Source organism: Apteryx rowi, unplaced genomic scaffold, assembly GCF_003343035.1.
Source record: "Apteryx rowi isolate R43461 unplaced genomic scaffold, aptRow1 scaffold_323, whole genome shotgun sequence".
Taxonomy (NCBI): domain Eukaryota; kingdom Metazoa; phylum Chordata; class Aves; order Apterygiformes; family Apterygidae; genus Apteryx; species Apteryx rowi.
In genome coordinates this window covers 149,268-172,417 of record NW_020449675.1, presented here as the reverse complement: position 1 = coordinate 172,417, position 23,150 = coordinate 149,268, and the positions used below count along the sequence as shown (strand labels likewise).

At 49.1% G+C, this 23,150-nt stretch overlaps 1 protein-coding gene across 2 annotated transcripts; it reads right to left on the bottom strand.

Annotated features, from left to right (window-relative positions):
* Positions 1-6,340: 6,340 nt before the first annotated feature.
* Positions 6,341-22,775, bottom strand: ETV4 (ETS variant 4). Of its 2 annotated transcripts, XM_026071258.1 has the most exons (11): positions 22,731-22,775; positions 22,550-22,646; positions 22,359-22,406; positions 16,428-16,481; positions 12,663-12,789; positions 11,890-12,048; positions 11,262-11,506; positions 8,773-8,841; positions 8,379-8,548; positions 7,216-7,317; positions 6,341-6,562 (listed from the first exon to the last, which is right to left on the bottom strand). In XM_026071258.1, exons 1-11 carry the CDS (start codon positions 22,773-22,775, stop codon positions 6,341-6,343), a joined length of 1,338 nt encoding a protein of 445 aa, XP_025927043.1. The 2 variants fall into 2 exon arrangements, with proteins under 2 accessions (XP_025927043.1, XP_025927044.1); XM_026071259.1 differs by lacking the exons at positions 11,890-12,048; positions 12,663-12,789; positions 16,428-16,481; ... (1 more) ...; positions 22,550-22,646; positions 22,731-22,775 and adding an exon at positions 8,957-9,022 and having other exon boundaries at positions 11,262-11,596.
* Between the last annotated feature and the right edge of the window lie 375 nt (positions 22,776-23,150).

Genomic DNA, 23,150 nt, shown 5'->3' with positions numbered 1-23,150 from the left:
ACAAAGTAAGCGTTGCAGTTCCTGCCCCAGATGCTTTCCCCGAGCGCGTTGTGGTGCACTGCCACAGGGCAGTGAATCTGTCTGAGCGGACAGAGCAAAGAGCACTTGTCTCCAGGTCCGGCAGCATGTGCCATAGGCCAATTTCCATGTGTTAGCTTGTTGTCACAAACAAAGGGTTCGGAGCAAAAAAACCCCTACTTGCATGTACATGCGCACGCTCACTCACACATCCAAAATCAACCTTTTGCCCTTAATTCAAGAAAGATAAATATGATTTTTACAGCCAGCCCCACACATGTTCCATCTGTTAGAGTAACTACCTTAACCTCATTAATGGGCTTGTTACCAGAGCCAGTGTGACAGTAGTGTGCTGCTTACACAAAGGGGGTTTTGTTTTTTAGTAATTCAGTTTTCATGAGATTTTTGTGACAATTGCAGAAGGCTGTGATACTGACCCATTAGCAGCTTCATGGAATTTCTCATTTATGAATGCAGTGTTCTCTTAGGCCAGCTGGGAATACAGCGAGTGAGTATCTAGTTCTAGCAAATATGTTTTATATGTGTATGTTCTGTAACCTACATAAATCTTCTGGCTGGCCTGTTCCTGTACCGGCAGTGGAGACGCTGGACTGCGCTGGGCTGGGTGGGCTGGTTTATTACGATTCAAAACGGTCTTGTAGCTGGTCGGCCGGTGGGTCTGTCCCAGCCTGGCTCTGCTCTGAAAGCCATGCTGAAAGCAGTGCTTCCTTGTCTCCTGTCTGTGCTCAGTATTAGTGCCCCTTTGCTAGAAAACCTAGGCAAGGAGGTGGCCGTGTGTTACTCTGGATCAGTCAGCGGCAGGTTGCTACAGTACCTGGCTTCATGCCATGGCTTGGCTGCTGCAAGACTAGGAAAGTGGTCAACAAACATCATTGTTATTTCAGAATTTGGATGCTTGATTTGTACCATTTAGGTCAGCCATAGTGTTTGAAAAGACTGTTGACAGAAAGCCAGCGTTAGAATTCCTTCAAGTCTAGGAAACAAAATTGCATCAGAAGCATGGGGAGAAGCCTGAGAAAGTTTTGTGCCTCCTCTGCTCTTTGTTAATTGGAGAATTAACCAATGCCTTAAGTGCCTGGGGAGGCATTTAAGACTTAAACATGCAGGTGGGAAAAGCTTCCTCCTCTGCCCTACACATAAGCCAGGGTGACTGCAAGTGAAGGTAGACTCACAGTCATGAGGTGGCTTTGGTTTTTATGTTAATTAACTTGAACATGGGGTTTCTCTCCCACACCTGCATTTGTGTTCAAGCGCTTCTCTACAGCCGTGAACATCTGGACCTCGCTCTGAGGCAAGGTCACCAGGGATCCCTTGGCCACTTTGGCACCCAGGATTTAGGGCTGTCGCCAATCACCGGACCGCAGGCAGTTGGCCCGGAGGGAGCCGCGTGCCAGGCCAGGGCTGGGCTGCCAACGAGCTCTGCTGCAGCAGAGGTGAGGATGTTTGTTCACCCCAGTGAGGCGAGCAAAGCTGGGAGAGGGCCACACAGGTGTCGGTCATGGCCCTGAGGACCACCCAGGTGACTGCTGCTGGTCTAGAAAGTTGAGCTGCCCTCTGTTTGAGGGTGACAGTGGGTGGATGCTGCTCTCTCTCTTTATGGTCTTTTCTGCATTTAATTGGACTGATGGTTCAGGGATGGGGACAGTGGGGTGAGCCCTCCCGGAGGGTGCCATGAGCGGCGTGAGCTTGGCGTGAGCGTGGGGTGGTCTCCTCACGACATGCAGAGCCCGTGCTGTCACAGTGCGACCCTTGGGGGCCTGGGCACCCCGGACCCGCCAGCTCCCGTGCCCTCAGCACCGGCGAGCAGAACCAGGCAGCGTGAGGGATGGATGGCACTGATCCAGCATGGGGGGCTGCGGGCTGCACTGGGCAGCCTGTCTCTGCAGGCACCCTCGGCGTGCCGAAGGCCCTGCCCCCCTGCCCCCTCATCCATGTATCAGCCATCAAGGCATGGAGAGATCTATATTAATGGTACAAAACAGTCTCCAGCATTGTGGTAGATTACAGTATTACTGTGACTGAAACTCGGAGGAGCAGAGGGGAGATGCGTGTGGGTGTCGTTAGGGCCGATTCATTTATGAGAATGAATCTCCTGAGAATGTCAGCAGAGCTAATGCCAGCATCCTTCCCAGGAGCACAGTGCCTCCATAAAACGTTACAGGGACTCAAACGTCCCGGCGTTGCTGCCCTTGGAACCCCCATGCTCTCCTGTGCCTTGGCGATGTGCAAAGTACTGACCCGGGGCCAGAGCAGGCTTCCTGTGCTCCAGCTGAGCCCCCAACATGCGTGGGCACGAAGGTGCTGCCCACAGGCGCACACTGCTCATGCAGAGCTCGACTCTCCTGCCGGGTCTGTGCAGCAGGGCAGGAATGTCACAAAAGGGAGCCAGGGGTACCTGCTGCTCTCCTCGCTCTTTGGGGCGGCCCCGCTTGRTTCATGTGGCTTTTGCAGTCACGACCTGGGCCAGGCCAGACTTCATTACCTTTTTTGACACTTTTGAAAGTGCTTGGAGMAATGTGACACCCCTCCCGCCCTATCTGCAACCCCTGGATCTGCTGTCGAGGCTTTGCCTAGCCACATGGCATTAGCGGTCTGTGTTGTATATGGCCCAAAAAAGAACAGTCCAATTCTCATAACTCTTTTTATTCCCTTCCCATGTACTACTCAACCCATAAAGTAAGCTTTGCTGCTGCCCTTGCTCTTCATTTTCCCTATTGATAGTTATTTCAGGGCATGAAATCTGTTGATCCAAGTATTTTCTTGTTTATCCTCAGCAAATTGTATCAGAAAGTCCCGTAGCCACACTCTCGAGGTCCTTCAGCTCTACTTGGCAACCCATCAATGCTGGGGTTAATTCCTTTGTCCTAGACRACACACTCTAAGGGCACGTCTGGGACCTGCTGTAATGTTACACATTAATTATTTAGTATGACCAGAAAGGAACTTTGCATCATGTTCTGGGTAATAGATTTATGGTGCTTCCTGCTGGGCTTTGCACCGCTGCTGCAGCAGGAGCAACAGCAAGGCCACGGCAACAGCAATTGCTCTGGAAAAAAAGAAAGATAGCAAATAGAAGCAAGCTCCTGGTCACATTCATTGGGAACGAAATCCTGCAGCAGGGTACACCCCGTGCCTACATTTCATCTATAGAAAGCAGAAGTGCCTCTCTTCGGAGGAGCCGGACTCTCCGGAGGGAGGAGGCAGGTGTCACGCCAAAGGCTCCGGCACTTCAGCAGGATGCCTGAGGCTGCAGCGAGGCTTGGCAGAGCTCCCGGGGCTGGCAGCGCCCTCCTCCCTCCTCGAGCTTGCCGTGGAGGTGCACACGAGACGGGCACGGATGCCGGCTTCAGACAATAAACCTTCATGCTGCTTTCCCCAGCCTCTTCATGGCATTTAGCTCTGGCGCCTTGCTGCCGGACATCAACTATGACTGTGACTGCTCTGATGTCACTGTGTCTCCAGGAAGGTTGTCCCTGCGTGTGTGTGTGCAGCCAGTGCTGGTCGGGGGCCTCCGATCAAATACAGACTGCAGGACCTCTCCCACTGCACCCGTTGGACCTCTCCTGCTGCGTGTGCTACTGACCCTTCCTGTGCCCTTACACCCCTGATAACGAGGGACTTTTGCTGGGCCAGGTGGCTTGCTGGGAGCAGTTTAACACACGCAGGAAGCTTACAGCAATGCCAGGAGGAACRTTAAATTCTCACTGGGTTTTCTTGCCTTCGTAGCCTGGAAAGTAGTAAAATACAGCATCATCCTTTAAATCTAATTTTGTATTTACAAATCCAATATTTCTTCCATGCTATRCCTAGCAGCAGCCAGCCTTGGACTGAATTTCCCTCCTTCAGCTGGTCTGCCTCTTGCTTTTCTAAAGCAAGGATAACTGCGTTTGCAGTATGACAATAAAGAAACCATTGCTTGCCGCTGTCCAGAAGGCACATAACTGCTGACAGTGCTCAGCAGCCACTCCTGTCACGCTGGCCCACAGGCAAATCATCGTATTGGGAGAAGAGAGAGAAGGGCTGTTGTTGATCCTAAACTGTCATTTGTGAGGGCTTTTGTGACAAATTTCTCAGACCCAATGCCCTGGGTTGTCAATGCCCTGGAGAAATACTACTCTTACCTTAGCAGCAGATGCTTGGGGAAGCTCATAACAGGTATTGCTCCTCAATAAGATTCAGCAGTGAATCATGAAAAGCAACTGCCAAAGGCCAGGAGCCTGTTAGCTTGGTACAAAAAACAGTAACAGTGAAAATAAAACATTGCATGCTTTTAGTGTGAAACCTGCATGGATCCAACTCGTGGAGTGAGAGCAGGACGCAGCTGGGTTCCTGCCCTCTCGTCCCCTGCCCGCAGGGGCTGCAGGTGGGTCCACCCTCCTCTGAACTTAGGGGACCGTGGCCACAGGGTGGCTGATTGCTTCACACGTGACTGGCTGTGAGTAGGTCAAGGGAGTGCAGTGTTCATTTCTTGAACTCCTCCAAGATCCAGAAGTAGATGCACATCCCTGGACTCCCTGGATCAAGCTACACAAAGCTGCAAGCTGGTGCCAAGGAGATGGGCAGAGCAATCTCAGAAGGGAAGGAAAGATTACCCAGGGGCACAGGCCAAAGATATAGACCAATTTATTAATTATAGTATTTTTACACTCATAAATAATAAAGACAGATTATGCCAATGGGGGGGTTCCCTTCATCCTCACTCCTGGGACCCCGGGGGAAGAGTGCTTGCCCAGTGGGAGCTGCTGGGACACCGAGCCTCTGGGCCGCACATGGCACTCAAAGGCACCAGCAGAGCAGGCTGCCCTGAGGCTCTGACCTGTCCTCAGGCCATCAGAGCTGCTTTTCCTGGCCCTTGCTCCCGGGAACAAGGCTGGCAGAAGCCACGCAGGGGAGAATCACTGGGGAAAGCCCAGCTTTCAATGAATGTACAGAATTCCCTCTCTGGATGACCACAATGGCAGCGCTGGCAGTGCCCTGCACTTGATGGCTGGCGTGTCAAACTGAAGCAGCAGGAAGCAGGCTTCTGCTGTTTGGGTACCCCATACTGCTCCTCCTCTAACTGGGCACATGGCTGGAGCTGCTAATTAGAAGTGAGGCACCCATCAATGGGGATGTGGTGCCTGTTATAGATTTTCCCCATTGTGGAAAACCAGCCAGAGTCTAGTTAAGCTGCATGTGCTGCATTGGGCTGCTGAGATGTCCACCCTACAGCCACTCCAGGACTTCCCTCAAACATGCAAACATCTGCAGCGGTTAAGCCTAAATTCAGACATTAAGAAATTTGTATGTTTTAAGTTATTTTGTAAAGTATTTTCTTAACACACCTTCACCAGGTTCTTTTCTTGCCTCAGATGATTTTCTTGCCAGGCCCAGGATGGGCATACTCAGAGTCTGAGGAAGTTTGTTGAAGAAGTTACTGAGTTTGGAATAGCCAATGGCCAGAGCCAGACCTCTGCGAGCCAGACACTATGAGGAACCGGTGGCTCCGGTCTTGCTGCTTCCTGCGCTCCCCCTACCTGAAGGTGATGTTGGCTTGGAGCTGTGCCCCAGACTGGTGCAGCCCAGCAGCTCTGCCGTTCTCCCGAACTGCGTGTGGTGCCACGAGCTCCAGGACTCTAATCCCGACCAGTCCCTCCCACTACCCTGCTCAGACAGAGTCCTGAATACCAGCCAGCCCTGGCATGAAGCAAGTAAGGCAGGAGCAAGCACACACAAGACCACAAGTATTCCCCATTCCCAAAAAGGGGTTGTTAGTGGTCTGTGACCACTGCGTTGCAGCCCTCCCAGAAAGAAGGCACGTCTGCCCTGGCGGCGGTGTGTTCGCGTGGATCAGAGCTGTCCCTTGCTGCGGGCAGCTCGTACAGGGCTTCTGGACAGGTGCTGGAGGAACGGAGTCAGCAGCAGTGTTGTAGCATCCTCAAATCAGAGACAAAATCCAGTAGGACCCCATCTCCTCCCTGGCCGAAGAGAAGGACTGCAACAGGCTCATCTGCTCTGGCCAGAGGCAGCAGCTACCTGAGACACTGCTGCAGCTGGGCTCCCCTTCTTGGAGGACGTCTGCGTCTCTGAGAGCTAGTCCCATCCTGCCACCCACGGGGTCTCATCACATGCACACAGGAGCCCTGATGATGGCCAGCTGCTTATCCACAGGTGGACCCGAAACCTTTCCCTGACCAAGGCAGGTATCCACAGTCTAGTGCAGCCCCAGGCTGGCCTGGGGACATGCATATACCGACCAAATACTAACCAAGTGTCTCCTTATATACATATGCGAGGGTGTCCCAGCGGGCTCCCAGCAGTGCTAATACACATAGCCTTTGCCGTAAAGCTGCGGGGGAAGGCTCCCAAGGTCCGGCAGGTAAGGCGCATTCTCATCCAGGTGAGAAAGGGGCACTGTGTCCTCCTCACTGATCTGCCGGTCAAACTCTGCCTTCAGGGTGGGGCGCTGATTGTCAGGAAAGGCCAGAGAGAAGAGGGCTTCGGGCTCACACACGAACTTGTACACGTAGCGTTCTCCGGCCACCTGCAGGGAGAGACAAGCTGAATGTTGCAGGCACCCAGGCAGCACCAGTGCGACGCTCCTCAGCCTGGAGAAAGCTTGCGGAAACATTTGGCTGCTCTAGCCCTTTCCCCCCGAGACACGTCGGGGTTGCAAACTTCTCCTTACGTTGTGCTCCTGCTGCTCTGGTCTCCCCGGGAAGAGTACCTGGGAAATGGGATGCTGCCAGCTGTCTCCTTGTTCAGGTGGCAACAGCACCAACAGTCCCTGAGCAGTCTGTGCCATGATATAGCTACACTTGCCATTGTCCCCTCCCATGCCCTGGGTCTGGAGAGCATCCCTGCCGCATGGGAGCAACCCCCAGGTAGCGTCTCTTTCTCTCACCCACAGTAAATCTAGCCAGGTGTATGTCCTTGCAGCTGAGTAAACTCCCACTCTCTCCCAGCTGCAGATACAGATAAAGAAAGAAATTATGTGTTTTTTCCTATATGCTGCCTGGATTCAGCACCATTACACCTTCCTCATAGGATTTTTTTTCTTTGTCTGCTGCAAAGAGAAGTCCAGGGGAAGGAAAGCTCAGGAAGCCTGGCCAGCTACAGCACATTCAGTACCTTCCTGTCACAAACAAGAGAAGCATCACGAAAGGCATAGAAACTTCAGCTGCTTTGCAAACTGACCTTCTGCATGATGCCCTTCTCATAATAGTAGCGAAGGGACCGACTCAGCTTGTCATAGTTCATGGCTGGACGGTTCTTTTGGATGCCCCACAGCCTGGCTACCTGCAGAATAAAGCACCAGAGCGCGTGAGTGTCTGAACACTCCCAAGGGCAGAAGAACCAGATCCGGCAGATTCTCTTTTGAGGGAACAACACTGCACCAAAGCACATACAAACATTTACAACGGTTTTATAATAGAATCAAGCAAAAATTATTTAGCCGCTTTTAAAGAGGAAGAATAGAACTGATAAACTGAAACATCCTGTATCATAGACAGGCATTTTCCTTGCCACTGCAGAGCTCATTTGCAGTCACCACCTCTCCTTGTTCTTCAGGGCTTTGAAAGCTTGAGGATGCTGAAAGGCTGCTTGATCCTGTGCTACGTTTTATCTGAAAGGATCAGGCAAGTTGAGCAATAGCCCATGCATAAGAGAACAGCTCCACTGGAAGACCAGCGTGCCTCTTCCCACTACATGGTTTTTAGCTTCATCTGTGAGACTGAAAAATCTGCTGTAAACATGTTAGCTCAGCAAAATAACTCATCTGCACTGATGGTGCCCACAGAGGCTGATACATAACAACAGTGCTAAACACAGCTCTAACAGGGACGAGACACGAACAGATATTCCAGGCACATCTCCCAGCTATTGTCAGGTATTACTGGGCTTTTGGGGTCATGATAGCATTAGAAATGACACCTTAATTAATACCAGTTGTGATATCAAGATATCTTGAGACTAGGACATGGTTTCTTCCAGATTTTTATGAAAGCTTCTGTGATCAGCAGGGCTCAAAGCCCCATGTCTCGATGTCAGCCCTGAGCGGGGAGTGCATGGACAGCACAGACTGCTGCAAGGTGGGGAGCGAAGCAGCCCAGGAAGTGGAGGCCATGGGAAATGTGACTCGCTGCATTGCAGAGAGCCTAAACTTAAACCTAGCCTTCGTTAAACCTGGTATTTGTGTCACCCAAGTGTTTTGGCCTCCTCTGAAAACTGTGATTTGCTGAAGGTCTCACTGGCAGGCCAGAGCCTGCACAGGGCAGAGGAAAAACCACGTGGGAATTTGCAGCCTCGGAAACGGTGGCTGCTCCCCCAGAGCATGGAGAAAAGCGAAATGGTGTCACCTCTTCTGGCTCAATGAGCTTGAACTCCATCCCTCTGCCCGTCCAGGCAATGAAGTGGGAATTGGTTGGATCATCCAATAAAGCCACAAGGAATTGCCAGAGCTGGAGCGATCCCCGTCGCTGGTACGGTGGTCCTTCCCGGTACCCTCCAACTTCCTGCTTGATGTCTCCTGGTGAGAGCAAACAAGGTATTTCTAATGATAACAGCCCTACACCTTCTTTGCAGAGGTTCTGCCTTGTAAAAGAGAGCTACAAAGGTGAAGGTGGCTGTGAGCTGCCCCAGGAGAAGCTGCAGGGTGTCCCAGAGTCTCTCCCATCTCAGCTCACATTTACCCAGGTCTGGGACTCTGGCTGCAAACCCACCACCCAAACTGGAAGCCATTCTTTCTCTGACCTTCAAATTTTTCTGGAACAACACAGACATCATCAGCAAAGGCCCTCATCTGCTTGTCATAGCTGTAGCCTACAAGAGAAAGCAGCACGTGCAGTTGGAGACACAGAAAGGCTGGTGCTAGAGAGCAATGCAATGCAGGTGCGGGGGAAAGGAAGGCAGGCACTGAGTTTCTCACCTAATGAACCTTCTGTATTTGAATGGCTTGGGTAACTCTCGACATTCATGTACGTGGAAGGACAGCCAGGAACATCTACAGAACGATTAACAAGCTGATTTCACTGCAAAGCACACACATAGGCAGAACCATCTTGCTCTCCAGACATGGACAGGTAAGTGCAGCTGCCAGACCAACATCCAAATTAGGGCACTCCTAAAGGGCTCATGCCACACCAGGTAACTTCCTAGCTCTCGGCCATCCCACCACAACTTCATCTGCATTATGCTTCCTATCACGATTACAGTATGGCATCCCTGTGATACTACCACATGTTGTCCCTCAGAGTAGCAGAGATTTTCTGTCCACACCCACACTCCACTCTCAGTGCAAAATCTCAGAGAATAAGGCAAACTTGTATGACACCTCTCCTTCCTCGAAAACTTAGTTTAAGATAATTGAACTCTGCTACAGCTGTTGCAGGTGAAGAAGGCATTGCATTTCTCTGGGGGCACTATGCTGACATTAAAGGACAGCAGCAACAGCTGAATGTTTACTACAGAGTGTGTCTCAGAAACATCATTTCAGGTATTTTAAGTCTCACTGGCTTTTTCACATCAAAATAGGGAATTCTCATGAACAATGGAGAAAGCATAAAGGTTAAAACACTCTCAGTTTAAAAAAAAGACCTTCTGCTTGTTTTCAAGCTCTCTGTACAGTATATGTTGTTACTGGGCACTGCAATTCATAGCCTCTGTATCCTGTGTTTTCTGAATCAAACCTATTTTCTACCTATAGCTGAAATGGAAGCTGTAACTGGGAGCTTTGGAAAGATTTACCTTACGTTTCCCTTGTACGCCTGTGTTTGCCTTAGGCAGACATTTTGCTGCTGCTAAGGGCAGAAGGGTACTGAGCTGACGGACTGTGCATTATTACAATCGTAAACTATGCTCACAAAAGTGTTCTTCTATGGGTTGTGCATTTTCTTCCCCCGTCTGGACAGAAGGACCCAGTGAAAGTGTGGTATCAGCATGGCCACAGAAACGCATTCTATACCCACATGGGAGCTTTTTATTTGTGTATTTATTTCTTCTAAAGGAAACAAATTCAAAAATGACCATTAAAACACCAGGAAACCAGAAGCAACATGCCTGCTAGAACAGGGTATTGCGCAAGTGGTATCAGAGTAGCAAGAATCTGGGCAGGTCTGCTGAAAAATAACATTTATCTCTTGTGGAAAATAAGAGAATTACTTGATCTGTCTGGTATCTGAAGAGCTATCTTTGGAATTTATAGATAAACTTTTTTTCCCCATCGTGATCCTCTGAAATCTCCAATACCTGCTCTGTGTGCCCTGTTTCTCTGGGAAGTAGCAGGTGGAAGTTGACACTATGAGAGTTGCAGACCAGCTGAGCTGCACTTAGCCCAGCCAAGAAAGACCCGGCTCTGGGCTTGTGCCTGTCCTTGGAAGTGGCCAGTTCATTGCTAGCTGCACAAGTCCAGGGCAAAGATCTGTTTGCCAGAACAGGGCTGGCTTATCTTGCAGTGTAACCTCCAACCTGGGGCATGGGCTCTCCCTGCCCGCGACCTGCTGCAGGCAGCAGTGCGCTGCCTGGCGTCTCCAGCACGGCCAATGTCAGCTGTGGTGAGACGGCAGCGGTGAAAGCTGACACCCGCCAGCCCAAGTCTGGGAGAGCAGCGGCTTCTGACTCCTCCATTTTGTGAATGAAATTCCTCCGCCTCCATTCAGGGCAGAGGCGTGCGGGGCCAGATGGTGTGGGGACAGCGGCTGGAGGCTCCACAGTGCAATCCCTGCACCCAGCGCCGCTCTGCCCYGCTGCCAGCGCCTGGAGGTCACCCTGTCACCAAACCTCCTGCTGCAGGGACCCAGGACGGGCTTTTCTGTACAGGCCCAAAGACATTTGATTCTCTCCTTTCCGCTGCCGTTTACAGGTTTTCAGTATAATTTCTTCAACACTGACCTTGCTTCGTTCCCTCTCCACCACCCACCAGTCCACACGTCCCCCTGAAGACTACACTCCCTACAAAATCGGGAACACTCTTTCCTCTGTTTCTGATGGTAAGTGGGAAACTCCTGGTACTGGAGCTCACTGCACAAAGTTCTCCAGCACATTAATCTATCTAGGTTAGGGATTTTTACATAGTCACTGCTATGGTCTGACTGCCTTCCACGTAAAGTGAATAGTAATAACACTCCTGAAGACAAAGCAGTACCGTTTCAAAGCCCAAACGACCAGCGACAGTTGTTCGGCCAGCAGCTCACTCACCCCCACTGATGCCCGGCTCACGCAGTCCGAGAGCTCCTTCTGCCTACCTGAGTCATACGCGTAGTCAGCCTGCTCCTGCTTGACCACCACGGCTGCCGGGTACTGACGGCTGCCGCCCCCCTGGCTCGCCTGCTCGTACCGCGGGTCATGGTACTCCTGTTTGAAGCCCTGCTGGGGGTACTGGAGGCAGGGCTCAGGCACCTGGCGCTGGTAGGCGATGGGGGCTTCTCGGGCCATGCCCTGTGAGGAGGGGAAGGAGCGACACATCTCCACGGCTGGGTGGTAGGCAGAGCTAGAAGAAGGGAGAGGCCATGGGATGGCTGTTTCTTGGCCGTCTGGTCTGGCCCCTGGTGCAGAACGACTGGGGGGACCTTGGGCTGGTGGGTGGAGGCTCTTACTAGGGATGTGGGAGCTGCAAGCACAGCTGGGCAGGGAAAGCACCCCACCGAAAGATGTTTCTAAGAGCAACTACCCGGTCCATCGTTCACCGGATCTGATGGGCTTAAGGCCTCTGATGTCCTCTGAAAACCAGGGCAGCAGCTGTGGGTCCCAGGTATTTTGGGCAGGGGGATCCTGTGATTGCTGGAAGCCGAGAGCTTTAATCCAGATGCCGCAGCCCCTTCTCCCCAGACCACTGAGGAGGGCAGTGGCTGCCTCCTCCCAGCAGTCACTCACCTGTTTTCCATGAGATATCCACAGCTGGAGGTGGAGTGGGGTGGCCCCACAGGGCTCAGGAAGCTCCTGTCCTGCCTAGGGAAATGTTGAAGCGGTGACTGTAGCGGGGTTCCTGGGTTGGGGGACTTGATTCCAACTTGTCTGGTCTGATCATAGGCACTGGGACAGTCAAACAGATATTGGAGCATTAYAACTCTCCAAGAAGGACTTGTGGCAGCACCCAGGGAGAACACGTCACAAGCAGATATGTTGTCCCACCCATCCAACCACTTAGGCCAGAAGCATAAAGTAGAAGCTTCTTCTTTTCTGATCATTGGTTGCTCCCATGCGTGACAGCAATAACTCCTCAAGCAGCAAACTGGAGAAGGTGTCCGTTCTGAAGAGGTCATACAACAGCTCAGGCAAAGGGCTGGGACTGTGGGTGGTAGTGTCAGGGAGCCCCTCGTGGGACAGATTTGGGAAAGGAGAGGAAGAAATGGGGAGAGAGAAGCATGTGACAAATGTCAAGCCTGCTCTCAGCATCAGGGCAGCTGAGAAGCAGCGCAAGGGAAGACCCAAGAGGCAGATCCAGATTTACCCTGTGTGGGTCTGAGCTATCCGCTCCAGCAGACTGCAGTCTGAGCAGGATGCCACCAGCTGATCAACTGGTTAGTTTGCATCATAGCACACCCAACAGCCAGACCAGGCTGCGGTGATAACACCTCCTCACTGGATAATGCAGTGCTACTCATTTCATAGCAGCTCCTGTCCCTCCCCTGTGCCAGCTGCATTACCTGGTGTAAAGGCACTGCTCGCCATTGCGGTACTGGAAAGGCTGCTTATGGCTGCAGGACAGTGTGGGGTCCGAGGAGGGACTCTGGGGCTCCTTCTTAACCTTAGCAGGAGGACTGTGAAAAGCTACTGTGGGAGAGAAATGAAAGATCAAGTTAAAACRTTTCTTGTTTTTGGAGACATGTTTACATCAACCAACAACAAATTGGTTCAGATGCCACCACCTTGCTCCTTGTTCAACTGGCTCTGAGAGAAACAAAATACCAATAGACATTCACTGGAGTTTCCTGAGCTCTGCTCTTGATATAATGGGGTTCATAYGGTACATCAGCCTTAAAGGAACAGATTTAAGAGTGCTAATATACTCTGTGATAATCCAGAGCACTCAGAAGGATTTAGAGTGGGTAATTTCCTAAGCTGTTCAAGGCTGGGACAGACATTTTCTGTTGTGTCCCAAGGGACAGCATGTGCATATTACAGTYTTCCACACACAAAAGCAAAGCTCTAATCTGCATCATGTAAAATGTTCTCTCATTGACGTACCGGGTAATCATGTCTTGTGAACAACATTGCATTAAATTATAATGCACTAATACTATGTCATGCTATAGACTTCATGGTGATATAGTTTGTCCTGTAGGACTATGAATTCAAGGTTTTCTTAGACACAGCTACACAAGCTGCTGAAGGTTGTCTGTGGGAAAATACTATTATGTATATTGCATACTGTTACAGACTTTCACCAGGCTAGCTTGTACTCAGACACCTTACACAAGTACTGTTTTCAGAAGTTCCAGCCAATTCAGATAGCTAAAATCCTTTTTTCAAAGGAACTGAGTCAGYGTTAAAGCAGAGTACAGAACAGAAATCTGACTTCCGAGCCCTTGCTTTCACTATAATTCACCTCAAAGTCAGAAGAGGAGCTGTCAGGTCCTCTCAGCAGCCTCCCCTTGAAAGGTCTGATTTCATGACTTGTATCAGGTTTATACTTCAGCACTCACRAAAAAGGACAGGCACTTCTGCAGGAGACTGCGATTCCTGGACAGGAAGCTGCCAGGGTGGCGCTCAGCAGCTGCCGATATAATTTCCAAACGCAGGTTTCCCACTGTTGAATCTCTTCTATACTAACAGTCCAGCATCTCCGGAGGTGGGATTGGGGGAACCTCTTAACCCCTCTGCTCATCCAAAACTCAAGTGATGGAACAGGAAAAAGGCTCTGCCCCGTTTTCAGTGCACTAGTTGCTGGTCATGGGTTGATGCAGGTGAGGAGGAATATCTCTGGGCTGGTTAGGATTTCATGAGTAACAAATGTGGGCTGCAGTTTGCAGCACTGGGAAGTAGGATGTGGGTATTATTACTTCTTATGCCTAATTAAATCCAGCAGGGAGCAAAACTTCCTTCACTAGTTCCTCAGAAAAGCTTACGCTGGCTGAAGGACACATTAAGCATCTTATGCCTTTGCCTCTGAGCTCTGCTACTGCTGCCAGGAGGTCACTGGACTTAGGAAGGAAAGTGACCTGAGAAACGGTTCATAGGTCTGGGCTTGTTTTCCAAACAAGTGAGATACCTGCCCTCCGTATCAAAACTGTGAGCTCTGAATAAGGCCAGCTCTGGCCCTTGCTTGCCAGTTCACTCCCACCTCTTCCAGGTGACACCATGCTGCTTGCAAAGAGTGGGATGTCCAGAGCTGTGGCTACAGTTTTACAGGAGGGAAATTACATTCTGACCTGTGAATAGCTCAGACTTTTTCTGAGTTTATTTCAGCACTAACCTGAACCATATATGCATCTACCATCCCAGGCCACCTCTCTCTGCACATGCAGGGCTAGYTGTCCCTCAGAAGTGCTGCAACAGACAGCTATCCACAGGGCTGGAGAAAGGGCTGCAGGTGCCTCTCTGAGCTCAGGATGTTACAGCTGCTTTCTATCGCCAGTCCCTCTCTCCCCCAACTATATTCCTCAGCATAAGAGGGAAAAACCCACAAACCTCACTCCTTTTGCCTGCCCTGGGTTTCAAGCCCATCTTTAATCCCTACATCACTCAAGGACCCAAAGGGATCCAAACAGCCTGACAGAAATCAATATAAATAAATACATCCTTAAGAGTCCAGAGCCTCATGTTGTTTCTGGCTCCTGCTCAGGGACAATGGGGTGTCCCACAGCCGGGCCTGAGTAGGGTGGTGTGTTCACAGACAGCTCTTGGCACCATCCAGACAGAAAAGGGGCGTGAGTTCACCCTCTCGGTGGGCCTGGCCCACACCAGGGATGGATTTGGTATCCAAAGCCTGACACTTCTGCATCTGTGCAAACAGTCCTGGCCCAGGGAAGAGTGGCAAGAGAAAAGCGTCTTTCTATGCCTGGAGCATCCGTTCTCCTTCTGTCTACAGCAGCTCTTTTCAATGCACAGAGTAAACAGATATATAGAACCACACTAAAATTGCTGATGTGTCAACTGAGCCTAGGAAAAAAAATTTGCTCTGTCCAGTACACTGAACTCCATTCAAGCCTCAAGAAGCTAAATGTGCTAGGAGCGGCCAACTCTTTCCGGCCTTTAATAGCTGGAACAGGCTATCGCATTACAACCGGCTCATTCATTCAGAGTGAAACATGGGACCAGCCCTCTCCTCAGCTCCAGGTCAAAGAGAGGAAGAAACAAGTCGTATGACTCAGAGCAAGCCCAGCTGTGCTGCAGAGCCAAGTCCAGGCGAGGGAGATAGACCAGAACAATCAGGAAAAGCACTTCATTTTAGTTTTCATGGAGAAAAAYAAAAAAGGAGGAAGAATCCTGCTCCTCCCCAGGCGGAGAGGGGCATCATTGTGGAAAGAGCACCAAAGCTGACTGCACCAGCTTTAAACGGACATCTCTGCTCTCAGTGAGCTGCCAGAAGTGAACATGCCCAGGGAATGGTGCGACATCTTCCTGCAGCTTTGGCATGCCTGTCACGGTCCAGGCTCTGGGTTCCTGCAACTGCTTGCAACGTACAGCTATTCCACACCGTCTGTACAAATTTCAGGCGTGTAGTTGGAGTCAGCCCCGCGCCAGCTCCCTCATGACACAGTGGCATGCAGAGAGGACAGGTCCAGCATGGGGAGGGCAGACAGGGCTGCACAGCAATGGCGCAGACAGCTCCTGCAGACACCTGCCCCCGTGCAACAGCCGGCTCCTCTGCAGTGGGGAGTGCTTTGACCAGTGCTCAGAGCAAATGTTTGTGGTATAATTTGTACACTTTTGTGCAGACACATGCAATCATTCTGCTAAGAACAGAAAAGTCAGGCTGGCCAGCAAAGCTCTTCAGGGTACTAAGCCCTCGCACCGTGGCTTGCAGCAGACAGGGCCACAGCTTCACAGGGACCATCCCAGCAAGGYGTGCTCTGCCAGGGGCCACGGAGGCGAGCAGAGCCCATGGGAGTCACCGCACCCTTCATCCCACGTACCATCCAATGCACTTTGCTCGGGGGAGTGGACAATGCCACAAATTTTACCTTTGACTGTCATAGTAATGCTTTTTTTTCTCAGGGATGTTCAGGGATGCCTAATTATTCACACATACAGCAGCTACGATATACATTCTTTGAAATCCCTCAGCATATGCACTTGCACTCTCCGGACATGGACAGTTAGTCTGTTTTTTTTGTCACTGTCACAACAATGTAGGAATGAAATGAGTACCTGGGCCTCACTCTGCACATCTCACCCACATATCTGTTTAGTTTAAGCATATCCTGCCCTCCTCCCCTGAGAGGTGCCCTCGCCCCCACACTACTTACAGTTTTCTGAATGAAAGTCAGGCACAAATTGCTCATCGCTGTCTGGAACCTGAGCTGCCGGGGGAGCAAAGAGAGGAGAAGAATTAGACCGGGCACTTTGTGTGGTATAATTAACAGTAAGGCAGAAATCGGTCTATGCAGGGGAGATCTGAGCTTTCTGCTGGGATGCACTTTAGTGACTAGGGCTAGTTTCCTCTTGGGATTAATGAATACAGCTCCTCTGCCTGCAGATTTACCCCTTATCAGCCTGTCAGTTTCTTTCTCTCTTGCCTTGGAAATAAAAAAGGACAACAGCAAGCCTATTTGCTCAAGGTTCACATTTTTCCTTAGAAACATAATATGCAGGAATTTTTAAACATTTATCATAGCAGGAACAGCTACTAACTGGTAAATTTGGCAAGGCTACGTCAAGGTGATGAGAGGAATGGGAAGCATCTACCCCTTCATATAGAAATCATCTTTGCAGTAGCTCCAGAATTAGCGGCTAGCTTAGCACTAGTGGAATAGGCTACAATTTGTAAATCAGCAAAAAGAAAATATTTCAAAGAAAAAAAAATAGTATAACCTGGTAGAAAGAGAGGGAAAGGATGATTAATAATACCTCATATGTGTGTATGGTTTTGCAAACAGGAAATATAAGAGGAAGCGCTCATAGGGAACCTGACTAAGCAGCTGCTCCTCCCCTGCACAGCGGTGCAGGAAAACCCCTGTCTAGCGAAGCTGCCTGCGGCCAGCACTGCCAGCACTGCTYGGAGAACAGCAGCAAGGCCTGAGGCATCTGAATGCCTCAACACCGTCTAATAAAGACATCTGAAGCACCGGAGACCTTGCTTTGGTTCCTTAAACAGCCTGCCTCACTGGACACGATGTTGCTGGCTGTGATAAGCAGTGAAAGAGTTAACAACATTAGCATCTCAACAGTGTTAAAAAGCTTCAGGCTTGCTGCCTCCTTTAGACAAACTGGAGAGGCTCACCATATTTATCTGCTGGCATGAAAAGCCAGCAGCACACTGTTTATACATTGATGCCTCTTCACAAACCAGAGGGTCATATTTATTAATCCTGATGGATCCCAGAGAGATTGCTCCAACATGCAAGCTCAAATAATGTGGCCCATAGTGCTACTAGACAGTTTGGACACAGGAATTTCAGCTACAAGTTACGCTACAAGTCCTCTTCTGTTTATATCTCGGACATGCAGGGTTTGGTTACTAGCCTTTTTTGTTTCACGGAGGAGACAGCTACACACAGTCTTCGCCATTCCCTGCTTTCCTTATTTGCCAAGAGAAGCTTTCACCAACGTTGCCCTCAGATGTTCACAGCAGGAACAATTTATCCAGATGTCCCAACCATTAGTTTAACTGTGCCAGGTTACCCCACTCCACAGGGCGGTTTGTCCCCATTTTCCCTTTGCAAAACCTACATAAGCCAGTCAAAACAGTGCCCTTGGACAGCCTGCCCAAAGCCCAGCACACAGGGTTTTGTTGAAACACATCTCTCATAATACCATCCTTAGACAACGGGAGGCAAAGTGGTGATTCAATCCAGCTTTTACCTTAGCAGCAGCAACATCTGCATTTATTTACAAGTACCTTAAAATCTGCCCCATCACAAAAAGAAAAGGGATTAAGGAAGCTAAAGGCACACTACCCTGATATCAGAACCACACTACTGACCAGAATTCGGCCTGTATTTTGATACACAGCTATTTCTTCTCCATTACTCTGAGCCCACTTTACATTGCAGTTCCAGCTCAAGGCAATCCACCCGGCATTACTGCGCTTCCCCAGCCAGCTTCCTGAAGACAGCTGTGCAGCGCTGGCCATATTCCCCACCATCGCACCTTGCTCAGATGAACATGCCCTCCACTCCCACACAAAAAGCCTGCTAAAATCTCAACCTTCCACCAAAGCAGGAAGATCTAGTTATCCTCTAGGAACCTGCATTTTCTTGTTCCTTTTCCCACTGAGGCCAAACATATCTAGACATACTGGCACCTCCTCTCCACCAGCCCTCCCCATGTCCCATGTTTTGGTGGGACTATGCTGTACCACTTGGCATAGGAGGGAATTTTTTTTTAAATCGTGTTTGTCATTGCTGACTGTCAGCGGTTTACAAATGTGCACCTCTGCACTAAGCAAACGGAGGCAGGTTCTACACCCAGCTATGCTGAGCCCAGCATCAGCCTCTGCTGGAAACTGGACAGGACAGGATCCTCCTCCAGCCTCCCAGGCACTGTCGGACGCACAAGCTCAAGCCCCAGCCCAACCACGAACCCCCTCCCCAGTGGTCAGACACACCACACACTGCAAACGTCATTGCAGGACTTCACAAAACTTAACCAGGACAAGAGCATTGAGATGTCCTAGTTTGAACTGGCTTTGCGTAGCAGGTCCCGGCAGTCTGCTTGCACTCCACCAGCGTCTAAGATGCATCTCAGCATGGTGTGCAAGAGCTGCTTTTGGTATGGAGCATACCAACAGCGCATCACAGCAAGGAGAACACATCAAGTGCACAGGCACAAGATGGACCTAGGGCCTCTGCCTGAGGAAAAACTAAACATTTTCTGAATAAAAGTGGGGAGAAAGGAAAGGAAAAAAAATCTCAATATTTATGTCATTTAGCTTCATGCATCTGAAAAACTGAATTTAGGCAGTAGAGCTCAAGTATGATCATCTCCAAGGATAGACCTGTGTTGGAAGACAGCTCTGCTTTTCTTTGCTAAGATACTTGTAAAGAATGAGAATTTTGAACTGGGCTTTTTACACACAGAAAAAAGATGATGTCACTATTGGCTTTTGCTCCTTTGCCCACTTGAAAAAGATTTTTTTTTTTTTTTCCCACCAAAAGACGGATGGTGCATTTCTGGCAGTGCTGCAAGGAGCGTGTCTCAGGCTTGTTCTGCTGGGAGAGGCAGTCGGCGGAGAGCGTGCAGGCCGAGCAGAGCTCCAAGCCCAGCTCTGACTGGGCCCTTCCTACAGCGTGATCAAGTCCCAGGGTATTTTTGGTATGGATGCAGACTATGAAAAAAATTAGTTACAGTTGTCACCACTCAAGAGCAAACAAAAAGATAGCCTTATGAATGAAACCACATATCTTAAGAAATACATATCTATGTGGTTTAAACTTTTTAAGATTTTGCATATGGCTGAATGCATGGTGTGTACTTATATTTACAATTTGCTTACTTCATGGATTTTTCTTCCCCTTTAAAACTAACATCAAGATCTGTAAAACAGAATAAAATAAAATAGCTAAATTTCTAAACTACATGTGGTAGAGACAGAGAGTACATAAAATATTTAATATTTTCACTTTATTTTCTTTTTATTTATTTCTATTTCAATGAGTCATATTCTGCATTGTTTAGAAAGGAACTTTTAAGTTTTCAGTTGTCTTCTCATGAAGAAATGCTAGCAGAGAGACTCATACACAGGACGAGCCAAAAAAGTTATTTTCACCATCCAGGAAAATAATTCGTAATATTAGTGAATATAGGAAAAACAATAGTTTACTTCAGAGGGCAACTTTTCTTGTTAAAAGACTGGAAATGGGGGTCACCATGCTCAAAATAGATTATCTTCAGAAAGATCTGAGAAAATATTTTCACATATATGTAGTCTAAAATCATGTTAGTTTGTTAAAACACGTATTGAATTTCCCAGAGATTTCACTTTGRCTCTGACTAGGTGCTATGAGCTATATAAAAAGAACCTTTCTATGCTATAAAAACATAAAATAGTTATTGTTGGGCATTTCTTGCATTGCAGCTGGCCAGTCAGTGACTGGCAAGCCCAGTGTTGTTCTTGCATTTGGCCTGGAGCAAAAGCTGATAAAGACAAGAAGATAATGGGGCTGGAAGATCTATTTGGTAAAGTCAGACAAACAGAACAAAACCAGACATCTACAGGGTTTTATTCCCTGGATCCTACTGTGACCTTTCAAAGACAATGCTTGTTACAGAGCCATATCTTAGGTCTTCTCTAACTACCATATGTTATGATTGCTACTCCTGGGGTATGGCATACCTTCTCATTTAACCTTCTTCCCATGAAAATCTTACCTTCTTAACTCCAAATATTCAATAGTAATTTAAAGAAAAATCTCTGAATTTCCATCCAAAAGTTTCTTTGAATTTTAAAAAGCACTGACTGCCATGGGAAGGGTTTTGTGTTTTTTGTGGTTATAGTGGTGAAACCAGGTACCAAGAAACCTGGAGTCCATTCTCAGCTGTGTGACTCTGAGGAAGCCGTAGGGATGCGCTAGGACTCAGCTGCCCTAAACAGAAAATGAAGACTACAGTGCATGCTGGCTAGATGTGTTGTGAGGACCAGTTCTTAGAAAATGGTAAAGCTCCTAAAATTCTTTGAATGAAAGGTGTCATAGAAATAAAAAGTATTAATACTTATAAATATCAAATAAAGAAGTCGAAACTCCGAGGGATAAGAAATTTTTCCTGTCCCACAGGATGCAAATAACAGAGCTATTAGGAGAACCCAAATTTGTTTCTATCCAACACTGTAGTCACTAGGGAATTCTTTCTGGAATTGGAAGGTATTGGGTAGGAAATAAAGTTTTTTTGCTCCTACATTTTTTCCTAGAGTTTGCATTATCCTTTACTAATCATGAAATAGAGGTTACCTCTTTTCATTCAGTGTTGTGAGACCATAATGTGGCCTTTCTTTCACCCCATGATATTTATGAATTAATGCTGCAAACACTCTGCTACTGGCAATCCTGTGTCAAGCAATTCCATACAAAGTCTTTGGCTAAGTGAGAAAAATATTAATCAAACATTAGAAAGCCTAAAACTCAGAATCTACCAGAATCCAATTCTGAGGCAACCTTATCTTACTGGCAGCTCAAGGTTTTTGAAGATTTAAGAGAAACTAGTCTAAAGCAAGTGTGCACACTCAGCACTTCTATTAGATGAGCAGCTATTAATACCTGTTTTTGTCCTGTGATGTAAGCTAGATGAGTATTTTAATCCTGGAAGAGCTTCCAGATATTGTTTTTGCATCCTTACAATCCTCACACTCCTGAATATTGCTCAATCAAAAGCATTTCTTTTCAATGTGAAATGAATATAAAACATTTTTTTAAAATAATCTTATTCAGTTGGCAAATATCGTTTTTGGAGGCTTTATTCTCTAAAGAATGATTTAATGGATTGTCCTTCACTAGTGGTAAAATCAGGGGAAATAACTTTGCTCAAAATACCAAGCATATTCTTATATTACTATTGTTGTTAAACATTTGTTAAGTGTCGATATCACAGTAGTTTTATATTTATCAAGATTCTCTACTTGATGATATATATTGAATCTTTCAGAAGATGGGCTGCTTGCAGTGCTGGAGCTAAAGCAAATTGATCAAACTGCTTAAAACTATTTTCACTTTGAATTAATGGAACTCCTCAGGATTTGAAATTTTCTCTTCCTTGAAGTCAAAAGGCAAAACAATTTAAGCATCAGAAATAAATGGTGTTTTGAAAGATGAAGAAAATCCAGAAAGGTCTCATCAGAGAATTATCTTTTAAAAAACTGTTAAGAGCAGCAGTTTATTCCTCAAATTAAAAGAACGGATTATTATTTAAGAAATCATCCATGTTTTGGCAACTAACAAAGGTAAGTGACAAATTAGCTCAAAATCCCAGCAGTTGCAAGTAGAGGCTGAAACAAAAATTTTARCTAGGAAAATGGGCTAACAGCCAAGCTCCATTCATAAGCAAATACCCAGCACAATAGTGTGATTCATGATCCTTCATTTACACAAGCCAGAGGTTGGCAAGGATAAAAAAAAAAAATACTTACTGTTTGGAGCTAGGCAAACAAAGCAAAGGAAGAATAGAACAAACATCAAAAACAGACGACTGAAAAAGAAAAAAATAAAATAAAATAAAAAACAGCAGAGCAAGGGGAAGGAGCCTACCTTCTGTCAGCCAAGTCTCCTGGAACTGGCTCAGATCCTGGAAGAGGTCTGCAGGAGAAGTGAGAGGTTTGCTCAGTGAAGCGCTGGAGGCGGACGGCGGGATGCTCCCGCGCTCGCCACGCCGGGAGGGACGGGGGGGCTGGTCCCAGCCCAGAGCCTTCTCTATCCCTCACCCCCCCCACCCCACTCACCTTCCGACTCCTGCGCCGGCGGCAGGCCCGGGGCCGCGGGTCTCCTCCGAGCGCGCGTCTGAGCTCGGCAGCCGGGAGCCGCGTGGCCCGGCGGCTGCTGCGGAAAGAGAGATCAGCCCGGGAGGTCCCTGCCCGGAGCAGGCCCGGGCCCGGCCCCCGCGGGGGGGGGGCCGCCACTCACCTGCGGGAAAGTGAACGGCACCTGCTGGTCCAGGTAGCCCTTCATCCTCCCGGCCGTGCGCTACCTCGCGGCACGGAGCTGCCGGCTCTCGGCGGACACCTGCGGAAGGTACAGGCGGCAGCTAGCGGCGGGAGCGTCCGGGGGCAACCCGGCGGAGCGGCCCGCGAAGCGACCACCACCTGCCGGCCCAGCGGCCGCGGCGGGACAGGGCGCCCTAGCCCCCGCCGGGCCGACCCGCGCCGCGCCGGGGGAGGCTGCGATCGCGCCGTAGCTCCCGAAACTTGGGCGACGAGGCAGGACGGAGACCCCCCCCGTTCCTAGCCGCCACGGCGATCCCCGTGGGGACGACGCCCACCGCCCGCGCGGAGGGCGTCCCCCGCGCCCGCAGCCCCGGCGGAGCCCCCGGCCCGGCGGAGCCCC